General features: G+C 39.1%; 1 protein-coding gene across 3 annotated transcripts in view; it reads left to right on the top strand.

Moving 5' to 3' along the window:
• The first annotated feature begins 13,127 nt into the window (after positions 1-13,127).
• Positions 13,128-19,438, top strand: part of ZNF684 (zinc finger protein 684) — a 32,636-nt gene continuing 26,325 nt past the window's right edge. The window contains exons 1-3 of one of the 3 annotated variants that reach the window (XM_082613961.1): positions 13,128-13,224; positions 14,575-14,928; positions 15,297-15,334. In XM_082613961.1, coding sequence (XP_082470087.1) covers positions 14,900-14,928; positions 15,297-15,334 — 67 coding nt within the window. In that variant the 5' untranslated portion in view covers positions 13,128-13,224; positions 14,575-14,899. The remainder of the gene's footprint in view (positions 13,225-14,574; positions 14,929-15,296; positions 15,335-19,438) is intronic. The other 2 variants (XM_082613959.1, XM_082613958.1) reach the window with 2 other exon arrangements.

The raw sequence follows: 19,438 nt of genomic DNA on the forward strand, positions 1-19,438 counted from the left end.
AATAAATAAGATCCACATTGCCCTGCAATATTATACCGTTTAGACTTCAGGATTCCCCAGAGCAAGAATCTTTTGTATGTATCATTATATTATCATCATATGACATAATATAATAACTCAAATTATTTGTGAGAAAGAAGTACATAAAAGTGTATATTCTTCCACACCCAAACACTAGTATTATAATTCTTTTTAAATGATGCCAATCTGAGATAATTGATATCTTAGCCTTAATATTTTATTTATTTATTTATTTACTTACTTATTTATTTTTGGCTGCATTGAGTCTTCGTTGCTGCACACAGGCTTTCTCTAGTTGTGGTGAGCAGGGGCTACTCTTGGTTGCGGTACATGGGCTTCTCACTGCGGTGGCTTCTCTTGTTGAGGAGCATGGGCTCTAAGCTTGCAGGCTTCAGTACTTGTGGTGCACAGGCTTAGTTGCTCCGTGGCATGTGGGATCGGATCAGGGCTCGAACCCGTGTCCCCTGCATTGATATTGTAAATATTTTTCTGAAGGTGGATTCTTAACCACTGTGCCACCAGGGAAGTCCAGCCTTAATATTTTAATTTGCACTACTCAGATAATCTAGGAAGATGAGTATCTGTCCTTTATTTGTTGATAATTTGTACTTCTTTTATGAATTGCTCATATTCACTGCCCATTTTCTTTCTTTTTTTTTTTTGGCCACCCTGCATGGCATGCGGGATCTTAGTTCCCCGACCAGGTATGGAACCCATGCCTGCTGCAGTGGAAGTGCAGAGTCCTAACCACTGGACTGCAAGGGAAGTCTACTGCCCTTTTTTTTTTTCACTGCCCATTTTTAAAGGAGATTTTAGTCTTTTTAAATGATTCTTAAAATCCAGTTTATTGCATGTCTTTAAATTTCCTTTATGGTGGATTTTTCTGATTAAATAATACATGTTCATTATTTTAAAATCCAAAAAAATACATTAAAATGTAAGGAAGAAAGTACTCTCTTTAAAGTTTTTCAACTATTATTTCTTTGGTTATTGCTTCTCTGTCTTATTTTCTCTTTATGGAATACTTTTATGTGTATTTCTATTATATATACTTTCTATGTCTCCTAATTTTTTCTTATTGTTTTATTCTCTTTGTCATTTTCTCTTAATACTGAGAAAATTGTTTGTTCTGGTCTTCAACTTCTTCAACTTCGAAAATATTTCTTTGAGTATTATCTCTCTATTCTCTTGTCTCCTTCTGAACTACTTTGATATGTACACTAAATTTCCTTGACCTGCCTTCTATATCTGTTATCTTTCTCTCTTATTTTACTCTTTTTATTTTTTATCTTTACATTCTAAGAATTCTTTGAACTGGTTATGTAGTTAACTAATTAAGATTCCTGAATTTTTCCAGCACTGAAGTTTTTGGTTCAGTGATTTTATTTTTCATGTCCCCAAATTTCACTGTTCTCCGATTTTCACCTCTTCCACCAGGGAATAAATGTTTTAAGCATAGCAAATGTGGTAGATGCTTCACCTGAGTATTGAGCCCATAAGAAAGTCCACACAAACCATTTATTTATTTAAAATTTACTTATTTTATTTTTGGCTGCGTTGGGTCTTTGTTGCTGCCCGCGGGCTTTCTCTAGTTGCAGCAAGCAGGGGCTACTGTTGTGGTGCGTGGGCTTATCATTGCAGTGGCTTCTCTTGTTGCGGAGCACAGGCTCTAGGCGTGCGGGCTTCAGTAGTTGTGGCACGTGGGCTCAGTAGTTGTGGCTTGTGGGCTCTAGAGCGCAGGCTCAGTAGTTGTGGTGCAACGGGCTTAGTTGCTCCACGGAATGTGGGATCTTCCTGGACTAGGGCTCAAACCTGTGTCCCCTGCACTGGCAGGCGGATTCTTTTTTTTTTTTTTTTTTTTCTATACACGGGCCTCTCACTGTTGTGGCCTCTTCCGTTGTGGAGCACAGGCTCCAGATGCGCAGGCTCAGCGGCCATGGCTCACGGACCTAGCCGCTCACGCGGCATATGGGATCTTCCCGTACCAGGGCACGAACCCATGTCCCCTGCATCGGCAAGCGGACTGTCAACCACTGCGCCACCAGGGAAGCCCGGCAGGCGGATTCTTAACCACTGCACCACCAGGGATGTCCCACACAAACCATTTAAATGTGATGAATGTGGTGAGGATTCAAACAGAGCATAGGTCTTTACTATAATGAGAGAATTCACACAAGGGAGAAACTGTTTAAATGTCATACATACAGTAAAGACTTCAGTTGTAACACAATTCATATTCATTACACGGAGAGTCTATAAAAATGAAGGTAAGAGTTTCATTCAAAGGAAAATTACTTGCTTTGTTAACCAGTGTGGTAAGGGCTTTTTCAATGGTATAAATTAAAAAGAGAATCAATAGAGCCAGAGAAACACCTTTTTTGGGGTGCATTTATATATTGCTGTATGATTCCAAGGTAGCTTTAACTAACATCTTTATTGCATCCCATAATTATCATTTCTTTTTTGTGTTGAGAACAGTTAAGATCTAGTCTCTTAGCAACTTTTAAGTTTATAATACAGTATTGTTGACTATAATCATTATGTTGTGCATCAGATCTCCAGAACTTATTTATCTACTAGCTGTATATTTGTACTGTTTAACTATACCTGCCCAATCCCCACCCCTATCCCCAGCCACAGCCCCAGCCCCAGCCCCAGGTAACCACCATTCTACTCTGTTTTTATACACTGAAATACAGAGAAACTCTTAAATGTGAAATTTGGGGAGAACATTTCAATGAATGATTCTAACTCCATAAAAGACACAATATCTAGGAAAGTAATCTCATTAGTACCTTGAGTAGAGTGAAATATGTAAAACTGGTATTCATGGAAAAACGGGTCAAGGATGTTTAACATGCAAGTCACTCAGTAGCTATGGGTATATTTCTTTTTTAGACTTATGTTCAAAAAAAAGCTAATAGAAGTGCTTTTTATCTTTTAATCTCATGGTTCATTAGCTGCATTATGAACATAATAATGTAAATTCTCTCCTAACATACTCTCTGGACTCCTACTTAGAGATGTAATTATTTCATCTGTCACTGTCTCAGTTTTCTAAATCTTGAAAATGTTACACTGAGTGATCAAGATCAGTGTCTTCTGGACCACTGCTTAATCTCTCTTTTGTTTAACTTTAGACATATTAGCCTTTGAAACTGGAAGTCATAATTCTCAGAAGTCTAGAGTAGTCATTAATGACATGAATCCTCTGTTTTAATAGACCTTGATGATAACTGACTTAAGATTTTTTAAAAATACCCAAATTGAACTTCTAGAGATGAAAAATGCAATGTCTGAGATGAAAAATACACTGGATGGGATTAATGACAGATTTGACATTGTAAAAGAAAAGATTAGTGGACTTGCAGACATAGCAACAGAAAGCATCCAAAATGAAACAGAGAGAAAAAAAGTACTGAAAAGGAAAAAACAGAACATCAATTAGCTATGGGAAAACTTTAAGTGGTAGTCTAATATATATGTAATTGTAGTCCACAAAGGAAGGGAAGGGAGGAAGGACAGAAAAAGTATTTGAAGAAATAATGATGAAACCTTTTCCAGATTTAATGAAAACTCTAAACCCACAGATCCAAGAAGCTCAATGACCTCTATGCCCAAGAAACATGGAGAAAATTAAACCAAGACACATAATAATCAAATTGCTTAAAGCCAGTGATAATGAGAAAATCTTAAAAGCAGCCAGAGGGGGGAAAAAATAAAGATGATAGCAGATTGCTTGTTGGAAATGATAGAAGCCACAAAAAGGAGTGGAGTAATATCTTTAAAGTCCTGAAAATAAAAACTGCAACCTAGAATTCTTTGTGCTGTGAAAATATTTTTCAAAAATGAAAGTGAAATAAAGACTTACTGACATACAGAAGTTGAAAGAATTCATCACAAGCAGGCCTATGTAGAAGTAATGTTATAGGAAGTTCTTCAAGCAAAAGGAAAATGATACCAGGTGGAAATCTGGATGTAAAGGATCTGGATATACACAAAGGAAAGAAGCCCACAGGAAATGGTAACTACATGAGAAAATATAAAACACTTTAAAAATTATTTAAATCTCTTTAAAAGGTAACTTGCCTTTTTAAAGTAATGATAATAGAGTGTTTTCTGGGATTTATAATCTACTTAGAAGTATGACAATAGCACAAAAACCAGGAAGAGAGAAATGAAAGTTTACTATTGCAAAGTTCTTTTTTTTAAAAACCATTTTAAAAATTGAGATATAATTGACATATAACGTTATATGTTATAGAGTTCTTATATTCTGGTAAGTGTAGTGGTATAATATACCTTGAAAAGTAGTCTGTGATAAGTTAAAAATGTATACTATAAACCTTGAAGCAACCACTAAAGAGACAAAATAAAGATATATAGCTAATAAGCCAACACAGTAGATTAAAATGAAATCACTAAAAATTTTAATCCAATGGAAGGTGGAGGAAAAAGAATAAAGAACAGATGGAGAAATAAAAAAACACTTAGTTTAAAAAAAAAAACAGTAAGATGGAAGGTTTAAACCAGTCATATCAATCATATTAAATGTAAATGTTCTGAGGACCTCAATTAAAAGGCAGTGATTGTCAGATTGTATAAAAAAGAAAGACCCAAATACAAGCTTCTTAAAAGAAACTTACTTTAAATATAAAGAGAGAAAAAGGTTAAAACTCAAAGAATGGAAAACGATACCATGTTAACACTACTCAAAAGAAACTTTGTCAGTAGAAGGTGCTGGAAGTGCACTGGAGGAGGAAGATGTGATGGTTAATTTTCTGTGTCCACTTGAGTAGGCTAAGGGATGCCCAGATAGCTGGAAAAATAAACATTATTTATGGATATGTCTGTGAGAGTGTTTCCAGAAGAGATTAACATATGATTCAGGGTGCTGACTAGTAAGGAAGATCTGCCCTCACCAATGGCAGCTATTATCTGTTGAGGGTCAGAACAGAACAAAAAAAGGTAAAGAAAGGGCAATTTCTTGCTCTCTCTTCTTGTACTGGGGCATCCATCCTCTGCCCTCAGACACTGGAGCACCTGGTACTCCAGGACTTACACTAGTGTGCCCACTCTACTCTAGTTCTCAGGCCTTTGGCCTCAGACTAGGTGTTACACCATTGATTGGCTCCCTTGATTCATGGGCATTCAGACTGAGACTGAATTATTCACACTGACTTTACTGGTTCTCCAGCTTGCAGACAGCAGACTGGGGAACTTCTTAGCCTCCATAACCACTTGAACCAATTCCTATAGTTCATCTTTCTCTCTCTCTCTCTCATATATATACATCAGTTTAAACAACATGGGTCCACTTATACCTGGATTTTTTTCAATACGTACTACACAATCTTGGTTGGTTGAATTCAAGGATGCAGAACCCTGGATAAATAGGGCTGGTGTAAAGTTACATGCAAATTTTTTACTTCTCGAAGGGTTGTCGCCCCTAACCCCCTAATTGTTCAAGGGCCAGCTGTGTGTGTGTGTGTGTGTGTGTGTGTGTGTGGTGTGTATCCCCCATTGGTTCTGTTTCTCTGGAGAATCCTAATACAGAAGAGGTTTTCTTTCCTAGCTCCAATGTGTTTATCTAGTTGGGCTCTTGCAGAGTTTTGTTTGTTTGTTTTTGGTAGTTCCCTGGCAGGCAGCAGCAAGTGGTACCTCCCTAGTTTCCCCACCTCCAACCCCTTCCAGAAGTTTCCAAAAGCATCTGGTCTTACCTCCTCATGGACAACTTCTTGCACACACCCCATCTCAAGCATTTTTAAGAGGCAAGCAGCACCTCCCTGTGAATGGCTTCATCCCACAGGTTCAGCAGCATTCCCAAGGGCAGCTAAATGAGTTCCACATGTGCCCCAACTCACTTCCCAGCCTTTTACTAGTGACAGCTTTCCAGTGAGTCATCAACCACCACCCTCTTCTCAGGCAGCTTCTGGGAGGCTTTCCTGTTAGTCCAGTCCATGTTTCAGCTGGCTTTCCAGCATGTCAACCATAACCCTGCAGGCAGTTTCCTAGCAAATTTCGTCAGCATTCTAGCCAGTGATTCTTTACTCAACAATCTTGGGTTGTCAGTTGCACACCAGCTGTGGCCTGTAACAACCCAGGAAACTTGGTCATTTGATGGGTTTCAAACATATCCTCACCTGAATCCCAGCCTTGGGGAAGAGTCTCCCCCTCCAAGTTTATTTCTTTTGGGGGTACCCTCCCCAGCTCCAGGGTATTCTTTAGAGTGCTTTTTATTCCCCACTTCCCAGTTACACCAATTCCCTATTAATAATTCTTTATATTAAATGTTCCTTGTTCAAAATACTTTGTGGTTTCTGTTTGTGGGCTGAACCCTAATAATACACCAGGGATAAAGAGGGGCACTTAACAATAAAAGGGTCAATTCATTAGGAGATCATAGCAGTCCTAAGTGTTTAGGTATCTAAAACAGAATATCAAAATACATGAGGCAAAAACTGATAGAAATACAAGGAGAAATAGACTAGACAAGCCCACAATTAAAGTGTGAGATTCCAATACTCCTCTCTATAAATGATGAGGACAAAACTAGTAGAAATATAGAAGAGTTAACACTATCAACCATTTGACCTAATTACCACTTATACAACACTCCTCCTGGGTTTCCCTTGTGGTGCAGTGGTTGAGAGTCCGCCTGCCGATGCAGGGGACACGGGTTCGTGCCCCGGTCCGGGAAGATCCCACATGCCGCGGAGCGGCTGGGCCCGTGAGCCATGGCCGCTGAGCCTGCGCGTCCGGAGCCTGTGCTCCACAACGGAAGAGGCCACAACAGTGAGAGGCCCGCGTACCGCAAGAAACAAAACAACAACAACAACAACAACAAAACACTCCTCCCAACAAAAGCAGAATACACAGTTGTTTCAAGTGGACATAGAATGTTTATCAAGATAAACTTCTGGACCATAAAACAAGTCTGAATAAATTTATGTGGATGAAAGTCACACAAAGTATGCTGTCTGATGACAATGGAATTAAGTTAGAGCTCGATGACAGGTATCTGAATATCTGAACAATAAAAAAATATGTGCAAACTAAATAACACACTTAAGTAACCTATGAGTCAATAAAGAAATCACAGGGAATTCCTTGGTGGCCCAGTGGTTAGGACTCCATGCTTTCACTGCCAAGGGCCTGGGTTCAATCCCTGACTGGGGAACTAAGATCTTGAGCTGCACAATGTGGCCAAAAAAAAAAAAAAAAAAAAATCACAAAAAGAGAAATTAGTAGATTTTTTTGGGGGCCATGCCACATGCGGCATGTGGGCTCTTAGTTCCCCAATCCAGGTTCAAACCCTTGCCCCCTGCAGTGGAAGTGTGGCATCTTAACCACTGGACTGCCAGGGAAGTCCCAGAAATTATTTAGATTTGACTGAAAATGAAAACAATATACAAAAATGTGTGGGATGCAGTATATTACAGAGAAATTGATAACACTAATGCCACTAACTGGAAAAGAAGGAAGATCTCAAATTACTGACCTCAGTGTCCACCTTAAACCAACAAAAGGAGAGAAAATGAAATTCAAAGAAAGCATAAAAATGAAATAAACATTGGAGCTGAAATCAATGAAATAGAAAACAGATAATAGAGAAAAATCAAAAGCTGGTTCTGAGATCAATAAAATTGATAAGTTCTAACCAGAGCAATCAGGAAAAAAAAAAAAAAAAGAGGGAAGACACATGACCAATATCAGGAATGAGGTGATAGTACTACAAATAGTATAGATATTAAAAGAATAATAAGATGAGACTTCCCTGGTGGTCCAGTAGTTAAGAATCTGTCGTGCAATGCAAGGGACACTGGTTCAATCCCTGGTTGGGGAGCTAAGATGCCATGGGGCAACTAAGCCTGCACGCCGCAACTACTGAACCCGTGCACCACAACGAGATGAGCCTGTGTGCCACAACTACAGAGCTCACGCACTCTGGAGCCCATGCACCACAACTAGAGAGCCCGTGCACTGCAACTAATGAGCCCGTGTGCCACAACTAGAGAGCCTGCACACTGCAACTAATGAGGCTGTGCGCCACAACTAGAGAGAAGCCCGCGCACCACAACGAAGAGCCCGTGCACCAGAATGAAAGATCCCGCGTGATGCAACTAAGACCCGACGCAGCCAAAAAATATATAAATATTTTTAAAAATAATAAAAGAATAATAATATAATGAACAACTTTATGCCAATACATTTGACAGCTTAGATGATACAGAAAAATTCCTTGAAAGATACAAACTACCAAAGCTCTATCAAGAAGAAAATCTGTAACCCGAATAGCCCTATATCTAATAAAGAGATTGACTTTGTAGTTTAAAACCTTCCCACAAAGAAAACTCCAGGTCCAGATGACTTTACTGCTGAATTCTACCCAATATTTAAAGAAGAAATAACACTAAAGTCTACACAAACTTCCAGAAAATGGAAGAGGAAGGAAACTTCCCTACTCATTCAATGATGCCAGCATTACCTTGATACCCAGACCACATATTACTGGTAGACCAGTATACCCTATGAACATAAATGCAAAGATTTTAAACAAAATTTTAGCAAACAGAATCCAACAATACAGAAAAAGGACATGACCAAATGAGGTTTATGCCAGGAATGCAAGATTGGTTTAACATTAAAAGTATCAATGTAATTCACCATATTACTATACTAAAAATGAAAAAAACATGATAATCTCAAGAGATACAAAATTTTTTTTGAGAAAATACAGCATCTGTTCTTCAGAAAAACTCTTGGAAAACTAAAACTAAAAGGGAACCTCCTCAATCTCATGAAGGGCATCTACAAGAAACCTACAGTTAACATTATACTTAATGGTGAAAGACAATGTTTTTCCTCTTAGTTCAGAAAAAAGGCAGTTATGTCATCTGTCACCATTTCTAGTCATCATTGTAGTGGTGGATAACTTATTTCCAATGCAGTAAGTTAAGGAAAATTGATAAAAGGCATCCAGATTGAGGAGGAAGAAATAAAACTTTTTATTTGCACATAACATGATTATCTATGTAAGAAATCCCATGGGAACTTTGAAAAAGCTAACGGATCAACATTCACAAGTAAATTGTATTTCTACATAGTCACAACAAACAATTGGTAATGGAAATTCAAAAATACAATTCATAATATCAAAATTATGAAATATTTAGGGATAAATCTGACAAAAAATATGCAAGAGTTGTACACTGAAAACTAGAAAACACTGCTGAGAGAAATTAGACTTAAATAAATGATGAGATATACCATGCTCATGGATTGGAAAACTCAATATTGTTAAGATGTCAATTTTCCCCAAATTGATCTATAGATCCAAGACCCTAGCCAGACAGGTTGCACTTATGGACATGAAACTATAGACAGTTTCACATTTATTCAGTATTCATAAATCTTTATTTAGCACCAATTATGTGTCAGGCTCTGGAGATATAGTCATAGACAAAACTAAAATTCTATTCACACCAATTCCAACGTGTGGTTTTTTTTTCCCCATCACCAAACAATTCTCAGACATCAGCTGAGTGTCTTATAGTTCAACTCAATTCTGCCACTATCTACCTGGCAATAATGTCAGGTCTCACACGTTAAGGTTCAGTCCTCTAAGACTGCCTGTCTGGCCCCACTTCAGATGCCAATTGCAAGTCCTGGTTGTCTACCTGTGCTTCTGACCTACCAGCTATAGATTGGAGGTTCCAACAACCCCCTCCTTGGGTTTGATTAGTTTACTAGAGTGGCTCACAGAACTCAGAGAAACATTTTACTTACCTGACTACCAGTTTATTATTAAAGGATATAACTCCAGAACAGCTATATGGAACAGATGCATAAGGCAAGGTATGGAAAAAGGGCACAGATCTTCTATGCCCTCTCTGGGCACATCACTCTCCCCACACCTCCACATGTTCACCAAGCCAGAAGCTCTCTGAACCCCACCTTTTTGGGTTTTTATTACATAGCCATGATTGATTAAGTCATTCATCACATAGCCATGATTGATTAAATCATTGGCCACTGGCTATTGATTCAACCTCCAGCCTCTCTCACCTCCCCAGAGGTTAGGAGGCATGGGACTGAAAGTTCCAACCCTCTAATCACATGGTTTGGTTTTCCTGGCAATCAGCCCCCATCCTTAGGTGCAGTCCAAAAGTCACCTCATTAACATAACAAAAGACACCATGCTCATTCTTATCACTTAGGGAATTCCAAGAGTTTTAGGAGCTCTGAGCCAGAATTGGGGATGAAGGCCAAATACATATTTCTTATTATAAATCACAATATCACAAAAACGAATAAAATATATGCCCTCATAGAACATATATACTATGAGAGAAAGACATGAAAAAGGAAGAAGAGAAATCAAGGATGGCTCCTAAATATTTGATTTGAACATGTGAAGTTGGAGGTGGCTTTTAAGCCTCTCGAAGGGGAGATTTCAGGTAGGCATAAGGAATTAGGGGTCAGAAATTCAGGGGAGAGATGAGGGCTGGAGATATAGATTTCTCAGTCAACGTCAAATAAATGGTATTTAAAGCCATGAGACTGAATGAGACCATTTGAGAAAAAATTCAGAAAGAAAAGGCCCAAGGCCAAACCCTTGAATATTCCAATATTTGGAGGCAGGACAGAGAGTATTCGGTAAAGAAAATAAGGAAGTAGTGTTAGTGAGGTGGGAGAAATGATCTTTTGTGAGATGTTCTAGAAGCCAAAATAAGGAAGTATTTCAATTTTCTTGAATGCCGTTGAGGTCAAATATGATGAGGACTAAGTAAGTCCACTTAATTTTTCAACTGAAATTCCATTGCTAACTTGACAAGAGCAGTTTTAGGAGTGTAGTTATGGTCAAGAAGCCAATTAGAATGGACTGAGGAGACAGTTGGAAGTGAGAAAATTTAGACAGCAACAAGAAGCAACTCTTTAGAGAAAATTATTCTATGAAAGAAAGCTAGGAAATAGAGTAATTGCTCAAGTGAGCTACATGTCAAGAAAGGACTTTTTAAAAATGAGATATAAAAATATGTGTTTATGACATTGAAAATGCCAGTAAAGTTAAGGGCTACTAATATCAAGCGGGCTCTTAATGATGCCAGGCAATAGCACTACATGTCTGTAATCCATTCACTCTCCCCATTCCTAAATAACATTAGGATCTCAGATGCCATTGATTATAAGATACATCATTATTTTACATATTACTAAGAAAGAGAAAAAATGCTGCCAATTAAACTATGGCATGCCATCATTTGTAAGACAGCAATTTCACAGATGTTGAAATATGAAAAAGTATTAGAATCAATGTAATACAGTATTTTCTTTCCTCAAACCTTTAATACCTTCTCCCTATCTTCACTTTGAGCTTCCTATTTCACTGAGAAAATAGAAGCACTCAGGTGAGGACATCCTCATTCTCCCACCACCAAATCTGTCCACCTGTCTGCATCTGTACCTATCGACTCTGCCTCTCCCCCACCCCTTTTTTAAACATCCTTATTGGAGTATAATTGCTTTACAATGCTGTGTTAGTTTCTGCTATATAACAAAGTGATTCAGCTATATGTATACATGTATCCCCATATCTCCTCCCTCTTGCATCTCCCTCCCACCCTCCCTATCCCACCACTCTATGTGGTCATAAAGCACCGAGCTGATCTCCCTGTGCTATGCAGCTGCTTCCCACTAGCTATCTATTTTACATTTGGTAGTGTATATATGTCCATGCCACTCTCTCACTTTGTCCCAGGTTACCCTTCCCCCTCCCTGTATGCCTCCCCTTTTATTTCTTTTTTTTTTTGCGGTATGCGGGCCTCTCACTGTTGTGGCCTCCCCCGTTGCGGAGCACAGGCTCCGGATGCGCAGGCCCAGCGGCCATGGCTCACGGGCCCAGCCGCTCCGCGGCATATGGGATCCTCCCAGACCGGGGCACGAACCCGTATCCCCTGCATCGGCAGGCGGACTCTCAACCACTGCGCCACCAGGGAGGCCCTCCCCTTTTATTTCAATGAATAAATTGTCCATACTCTTGCTTAGAACTGATCCCCCCGATTATGTACTGGATTACATCCCTTCTTTCCTCAAGGACTTTCCTCCTGCAACTGTCGTCTTTCCTGTATTGTCCATTTCCCCCTGTCCACTGTATCATTTTAATTAGGATACAAACACTAATTTCTTCCATCTTAAAAAAAATTCTGGACCCCAATTCCATATGCAGAGGACAGCTTTATTTTTCTACTCATCTTAAAAAAGCAAAACTGAAGGAGTTGTCTATATGTACTTGCTTTCTCCCATTGTTTCATCCCACCCTTACCTAACTCTTATCAGACTTTATCAAACTTCCATCACTACACCAAAAGGGCATGTTTCAACAACTCCCACACTGCTCAATCCACTAGTCAATTATTAGTTCTCATCCTACCTGACCTATCAGCAGCATTTAATGCAGTGGATCACTCCTTCCTTCTTGGAAAATTTTCTTCCCTTGATTTTGCAGATTCAAACCCTCCTTCTTTTCCACCTGCCTCACGAATTATTCCATCTCAGTCTTTGTTGGGTCCTTTTCATCTCCCTGACCTAAGCTAGTTTATGGCTAGAAGAAACTGAACTAAGGGTAAATTATTCTCTTTAGCATACTACTGATTTAGATTTTCCAGTATTTAAAAATTCTGATATCTATACAGGTGGCCAAGAGGTACATGAAAAGCTGCTCAACATCACTAATTATTAGAGGAATGCAAATCAAAACTACAATGAGGTATCACCTCACACCGGTTAGAATGGGCATCATCAGAAAATCTAAAAACAACAAATGCTGGAGAGGGTGTGGAGAAAAGGGAACGCTCTTGCACTGTTGGTGGGAATGTAAATTGATACAGCCACTATGGAGAACAGTATGGAGGTTCCTTAAAAAACTAAAAATAGAATTACCATATGACCCAGCAATCCCACTACTGGGCATATACCCTGAGAAAACCATCATTCAAAAAGACACATGCACCCCAATGTTCATTGCAGCTCTGTTTACAATAGCCAGGTCATGGAAGCAACCTAAATGCCCATCGACAGACGAATGGATAAAGAAGATGTGGTACATATATACAATGGAATATTACTCAGCCATAAAAAAGGAATGAAATTGGGTCATTTGTAGAGACGTGGATGGATCCAGAGACTGTCATACAGAGTGATGTAAGTCAGAAAGAGACGAACAAATATCGTGTATTAACATATATGTGGAACCTAGAAAAATGGTACAGATGAACCAGTTTGCAGGGCAGAAATAGAGACAGAGATGTAGAGAACAAACGTATGGACACCGAGGGGGGAAAGTGGGAGGTAGGAAGTGGTGGTGGGATGAACTGGGAGACTGGGATTGACATATATACACTAATATGTATAAAGTAGATAAGTAATAAGAACTTACTGTATAAAAAAATAAAATTTCCCCCCAAAATGCTGATGTCTATCATTTTAAACAAAAAGGATATATACATCTCCCTTTTATAAATGACCCTGTGTCTCCAAGCGGCCCCAGAGATACTAACACAGGAATCTCCCACCAAAGAGGCAGAAGCATGTGACGCATTCCGGAAACGAGCTCCACGGGCCTTATGGGAAATGTAGTGCCCGATGAATAGCCTGCACCGCGGGGGAGCCTGGGAATCTCTGGGTGGGCAGTTACTTCCGCACACGCGCAGTGGAGCAGTAGCCTGTAGTCTGTGATTTTCCAACCAGCACTGTATGAAGTGAGAGTGGGGGTTTCTCCCAGATCTGGGAGATCTCCGTAACCTGATCTCCAGCTTAGAGTCGGAGCTGGGAGTGTGGCAGTGAAAGACTGGCAGGTATGACTCTGCAGAACTTGGGGGACATAAGGGAAGGGCGGGAAGAAAGGGACCGGTTTATTGGCTTACTGAACTGAAAGTAAAACCTTAAAACTCTCACGTGCGGTGACTTCGTGTTTGGGTGTGTGGGTCCTGTCCAATTCTGGAGTAGTTCAGAGAAAGCAAGAGAAGGGTCCGACCGCCACTCAGAGGGTTCCTAGATCGCGGGTGGGGCAGAGCAAGCTCAGTTTGCATTCCTGCCCTTGCAAGTAGAAGACACTGTGTAGAAGTCTGTGCGTCAAACTACACCTTCCCTGATTACAGGAGCACAGTTGGTCCTACCAGAACCATTTAAAACCATTTACAGTGGTTTAAAATTAAACCATGTTAAGGGATCTAGGAATAAAGTGTTTCTAGAGAAACTTTGATGCACTCTTAGGGTATGCTCACAACAGTCATCCGAAGTAAATATTCTCCATTTTGCATATGAATTAACTGAAGCTGAGAGAGGTGAAGTTAACTTGCCTAGACTCAAACAGTTTAGTATAGTAGAAGATCTGAGATTCAAATCCAGATGAGTTTTCTTCAAATTTCATTTTTTTCGCAAGATGAAAAAAACCTGCAAGACGAAGCGTTGGACACATTTTCCTTTTGAAATATTTGAGTAATGTATGCTGAGTAAAATTCGGTGTGTCTTTTTTTTTTTTTTTTTTTTAAGGAGCTCTTGGTGAATCTTCAGATTTTCCAGTGAGGACGAAATAAAGCCGGGAGTCCATCTTGCACATTTTAGCCTTTCTAGGGCCCTAGCAGTGCTAGTTGGAATTTCAAAAAGCCTAGACTGGGCTCATAGGAGATGGTGAATTCCGAGGGGGAGGAGGAGGGAGAGGGAGAAACAGATTTAGAGTCTAAACTGAAGACTCCAGCTTAAAAAAAATCCTCACCCCTCCCTCCCCGCCGGGTCCCTGGATCCAGCTTTCTCAAGAAACCTATTTGAGATCTCTTACTCCAGCTACAGAACAGAGACCAGAGAATCACAGGAAGGAATGACTTCTAAAGATACTGAGCTTCGGAGGTCAGGCTTTTAGTTATCCTTTTAACTCATTCATTATTTACTTAGGATACAAGTATTTGTATTTACTTAGGATACATTTCTGGGAGGAAAAAAAAGGTCAATGGCTTAAAGGTTAACAACTTGCTGTTAGGTCTGTAGGACAGAAATGTACAAGATACTTATCTAAGCTCCATATATTAATAACACATACAGAGATCATTGCTTATAAAAAGTAGACTTTTCTGACTTGCTAGAAATGTCGTTCTCCCACTGGGTGGCATTTTCTGAGACTGCAGTGTGTGTGCTTCTGTTTTCATAGAGCAGGGTTCTACACTGCAATCCTGGTGTTTCTCATGTCTTTACTCTCTTCCCCATTTCTACTTTCATAGATCTCTGTGTAAGAGCTGCAGAAATGGTCAACTTAGAGGTAAGGCATCCATTTATTGCTATTTAAATCTCTTAAAAAGTCCATATAGGGACTTCCCTGACTGTCCAGTGGTTAAGACTCCGTGCTTCCACTGCAGGGGGGCACGGGTTCCATCGAGGAACTAAGATCCTGCATGCCGTGCGGTGCAGCCAAAAAGTAAAAATTCACATAATAAAAAGGAAATGTATAGTCAGGGAAAACGTAAATTGAATAGATCAGGTCCAAAAGTGCTAAGTTGATATCCAGATTATAGGGTCTGCACTTAGTTGGAGCTGCATATGTATACCCAGTCTTTCTGGTGATCATAGAAAATGGATAGCCAACCTTTTAAAGTACTGGCTTTGTCCTTGAGAATGAAGCAGAACAATTCCCCGGATAAGTAAATTTTTTCTTGGCACAACTCTCCAAAGAAAGTATCTTACAACGGGTTTTCTTTTTTTTTTTTTTTTTTGCCGCACCCTGAGGCTTATGGAATCTTACTTCCCTAACCAGGGACTGAACCCGCGACCCAGCAGTGAGAGTGCCGAGTCCTAACCACCGGCCCACCAGGGGATTCCCACAATGGGTTTTCATAGAGATAGTGTTAGAAACAATATTGACAGTAACAATCCTGTGATAAATATAACATCAGTTTTCCTATGACTTTCTTTTTTTAATTTTTATTTATTTATTTATTTATTTATTTGGTTGCACCAGGTCTTAGTTGCAGCAGGCAGGCTCCTTAGTTGTGGCTTGCCTGCCCCGTAGCTGTGGCATGCATTTGGAATCTAGTTCCCTGACTGGGGATTGAATCCAGGCCCCCTGTACTGGGAGCGTGGAGTCCTAACCAGTGTGCCACCAGGGAAGTCCCTCCTGTGACTTTCTTAGAGTGTTCCCTAGAATAAGCAGAGAACATAGTGCCAAGAAGTGCTATATGAACTCAATTTGTAAGTCCAGGTACACATCCTTTTTAATATTCACCTGGATCCATAAGTAAACCTTGCTCCTTTTCCAGAGTCTTCAGCAATTCTTGAGCATTTTCTCTTCCATGTGAATTTAAAAATCAACTTGTCAAGGTCCATAATGGGGAGTGTTAGGTATTTTTATTGTGATTGCATTACACTTTTAGATTAATTTGGAGAGAATTCATAACTTTTCAATAATGAGTTCTCCATTTTTTAAAATTGAAGTAGAGTTGATTTACAATGATGTGCCAATGTCTGCTGTACAGCAAAGTGACTCAGTTATACACATAGAGACATGCTTTTTTCATATTCTTTTCCATTTTGGTTTATCACAGGATATTGAATATAGTTTCCTGTGCTATATGTTAGGACCTTGTTGTTTATCCATTCTAAATGTAATAGTTTGCATCTATCAACCACAAACTACTAGTCTGTCCCTCTCTCTCCCCTCCTCCCCTCTGGCAACCACATGTGTGTTCTCTATGTCTGTGAGTCAGTTTCTGATTTGTAGGTAGGTTCATTTGTGCCATATTTTAGATTCCACATATAAGTGATATCATATGATATTAGTCTTTCTCTTTCTGACTTACTTCACTTAGTATGATAATCTCTAGTTGCATCCATGTTGCTGCCAATGGCATTATTTCATTCTTTTTTATGGCTGAGTAATATTCCATTGTATATATGTACCACATCTTCTTTATCCATTCATCTGTCGATGGACATTTAGATTGTTCCCATGTTTTGGCTATTGTGAATAGTGCTGCTGTGAACATAGGGGTGCATGTATCTTTTTGAATTATAGTTTTGTCCGGGTACATTCCCAGGAGTGGGATTGCTGGATCATATGGCAATTCTATTTTTAGTTTTCTGAGGGACCTACATACTGTTCTCCATGGTGGTTTTACCAAATTACATTCCCACCAACAGTGTAGGAGGGTTCCCTTTTCTCCACACCCTCTCCAGCATTTGTTATTTGTGAGTTCTTCATTTTATTCTGTGTTTTTTGGTCCTTCATTGCAGTTTTATAGGTTTATTATGGTAATTCTTTTACATTTCTTATGATGTTTATTCTTACATATGGTTTAAGTTGCTATTGAGAATGGAATGGATCTTTTTTCATTATATTTTCTAATTGGCTATTCTGGTGTAGAGAAAAGTATGGATTTATCTATTTGACTTTATGTCAACTTACAGAACTCTTACTAAGTCCAAGAGTTTTTTAGTTGATTCTTAGATTTTCTAGTTAGACCATCATATACTCTTCAAATGGAGTTTTGTCCCTTATTGCCTAATATGTAGGCTCCATATTTTTTTCTTGTCTTATGTCAATGGACAGGACTTCTAGTAACTATAATTTTGAATGTAATTTCTAGCCAAAATCTTTTTTGTTCCAGTTTTAGTGGGAATGCTTCCAGTGTCTTACTGTTTCCTCTTGTAATCTGGTAGATAGTTGTTTTGTTTTGTTTTGTTTTTTAAATCAAGTTAAGGATTTTTAGCTTGTTAAGATTGTTTTCATAAATTGGGAACTTTTTTCCTCATATCATTTTTTTATACCTGTCAATAAAATAACATATTTTTTCTTTAATATAACAGTTTAAAGAATTTCTAATACATTTCCCAATATTGAACTATCTATGCATTCCTGGGGTAAACCCTGCCTAGTCTCTTAACTTTTTTAAAAAAATATTTATTTGTTTATTTGACCGCACCGGGTCTTAGTTGTGGCATGTGGGATCTTCGTTGCCATGTGCGGGATCTTTAGTTGTGGCATGCAGGCTTTTTTAGTTGCAGCATGTGAATCTAGTTCCCTGACCAGGGACTGAACCCAGGACACCCTGCTTTTGGAGCGAGGAGTCTTAACCACTGGACCACCAGGGAAGTCCCTCTCTTAACTTTTTAAAGGGACAAATAGTAAATATTTTAGGCTTGAAGGCCATATAACCTCTGTGGCAACTACTCAACTCTGCTCTTGTAGTTGAAGTAAACAAATGGGCATAACTATGTTCCAGTTACATTTTATTTGCAAACACAGGCAGTCAGCCTGTGGGTTGTAGTTTGCTGACACCTGCTTTATATGGTCTTAACTATCTCTTTGCAGTAGGCATGCTGCCACATGCCTTTTTTTTTTTTTTTTTTGCGGTACGCGGGCCTCTCACCGCCGTGGCCTCTCCCGCCGCGGAGCACAGGCTCTGGACGCGCAGGCCCAGCAGCCACGGCCCACGGGCCCAGCCGCTCTGCGGCACGCGGGATCCTTCTGGACCGGGGCACGAACCCGCATCCCCTGCATCGGCAGGCGGACCCCCAACCACTGTGCCACCAGGGAAGCCCCGCCATATGCCTTTTTAATTTCAGTTTAAGTTAAACATGATTTTGACTTTATGGTTGAGAGGATATATTTTATCATATTAAAAAATCTGTATTTTTCTGTTTTATTATGCTTATGTGAGTCTGGCCTATTAACCTTATTGCCCCTCTAACATCTTATTACCTTTACATGCTTTTTTGCAGTGTCTAATAGATTATAAGATCTCTGAGGGCAGTAATAATTTTATTCTTTTTTATATCTCTAGTACTGTACTTGGTATGTCCTCATTGAATATTGTATGAGTGAATGAATGAAGAACATATAAGTAATATTTTAAAATAATTTTATTGAGACATAATTCACATATTACAAATTGACCCCTTTAAAATGTATACAATTTAGTGGGGTTTTTAAGTATATTATCATAATTGTGAGACCATCACCACTAATCTCAGAACATTTTCATTACTCTCAGAAGAAACCCCATATCCATTAGCAGTCACTCCCCATTCCTTCCTTCCCCCAGCCCTGAATTACTTTATGTTTATATGTATTTGCCTATTCTGAACATTTCATACAAATGGAACCATACAATATGTGATCTCTTGTGACTGGCTTCTCTCACCCAGCACAAAATTTTCAAGGATCATCTATGTTGTAGAGTCCTTTTTATTGCTGAATAATATTGGATCATATGGATATACCTCATTTTGTTTATCTATTTATTAGTTGATGGATACCCATATTGTTGCCACTTTTGCCTATTATGAATAATTCTGCTATGGGCATTTGTGTATGGTTTTTTCTTTGGGGGGGGATGTATGATTTCAATTATTTTGTGTATATACCTAG

The sequence above is a fragment of the Mesoplodon mirus genome (assembly GCF_964341445.2).
Source record: "Mesoplodon mirus genome assembly, chromosome: 3".
Lineage (NCBI taxonomy): Eukaryota > Metazoa > Chordata > Mammalia > Artiodactyla > Ziphiidae > Mesoplodon > Mesoplodon mirus.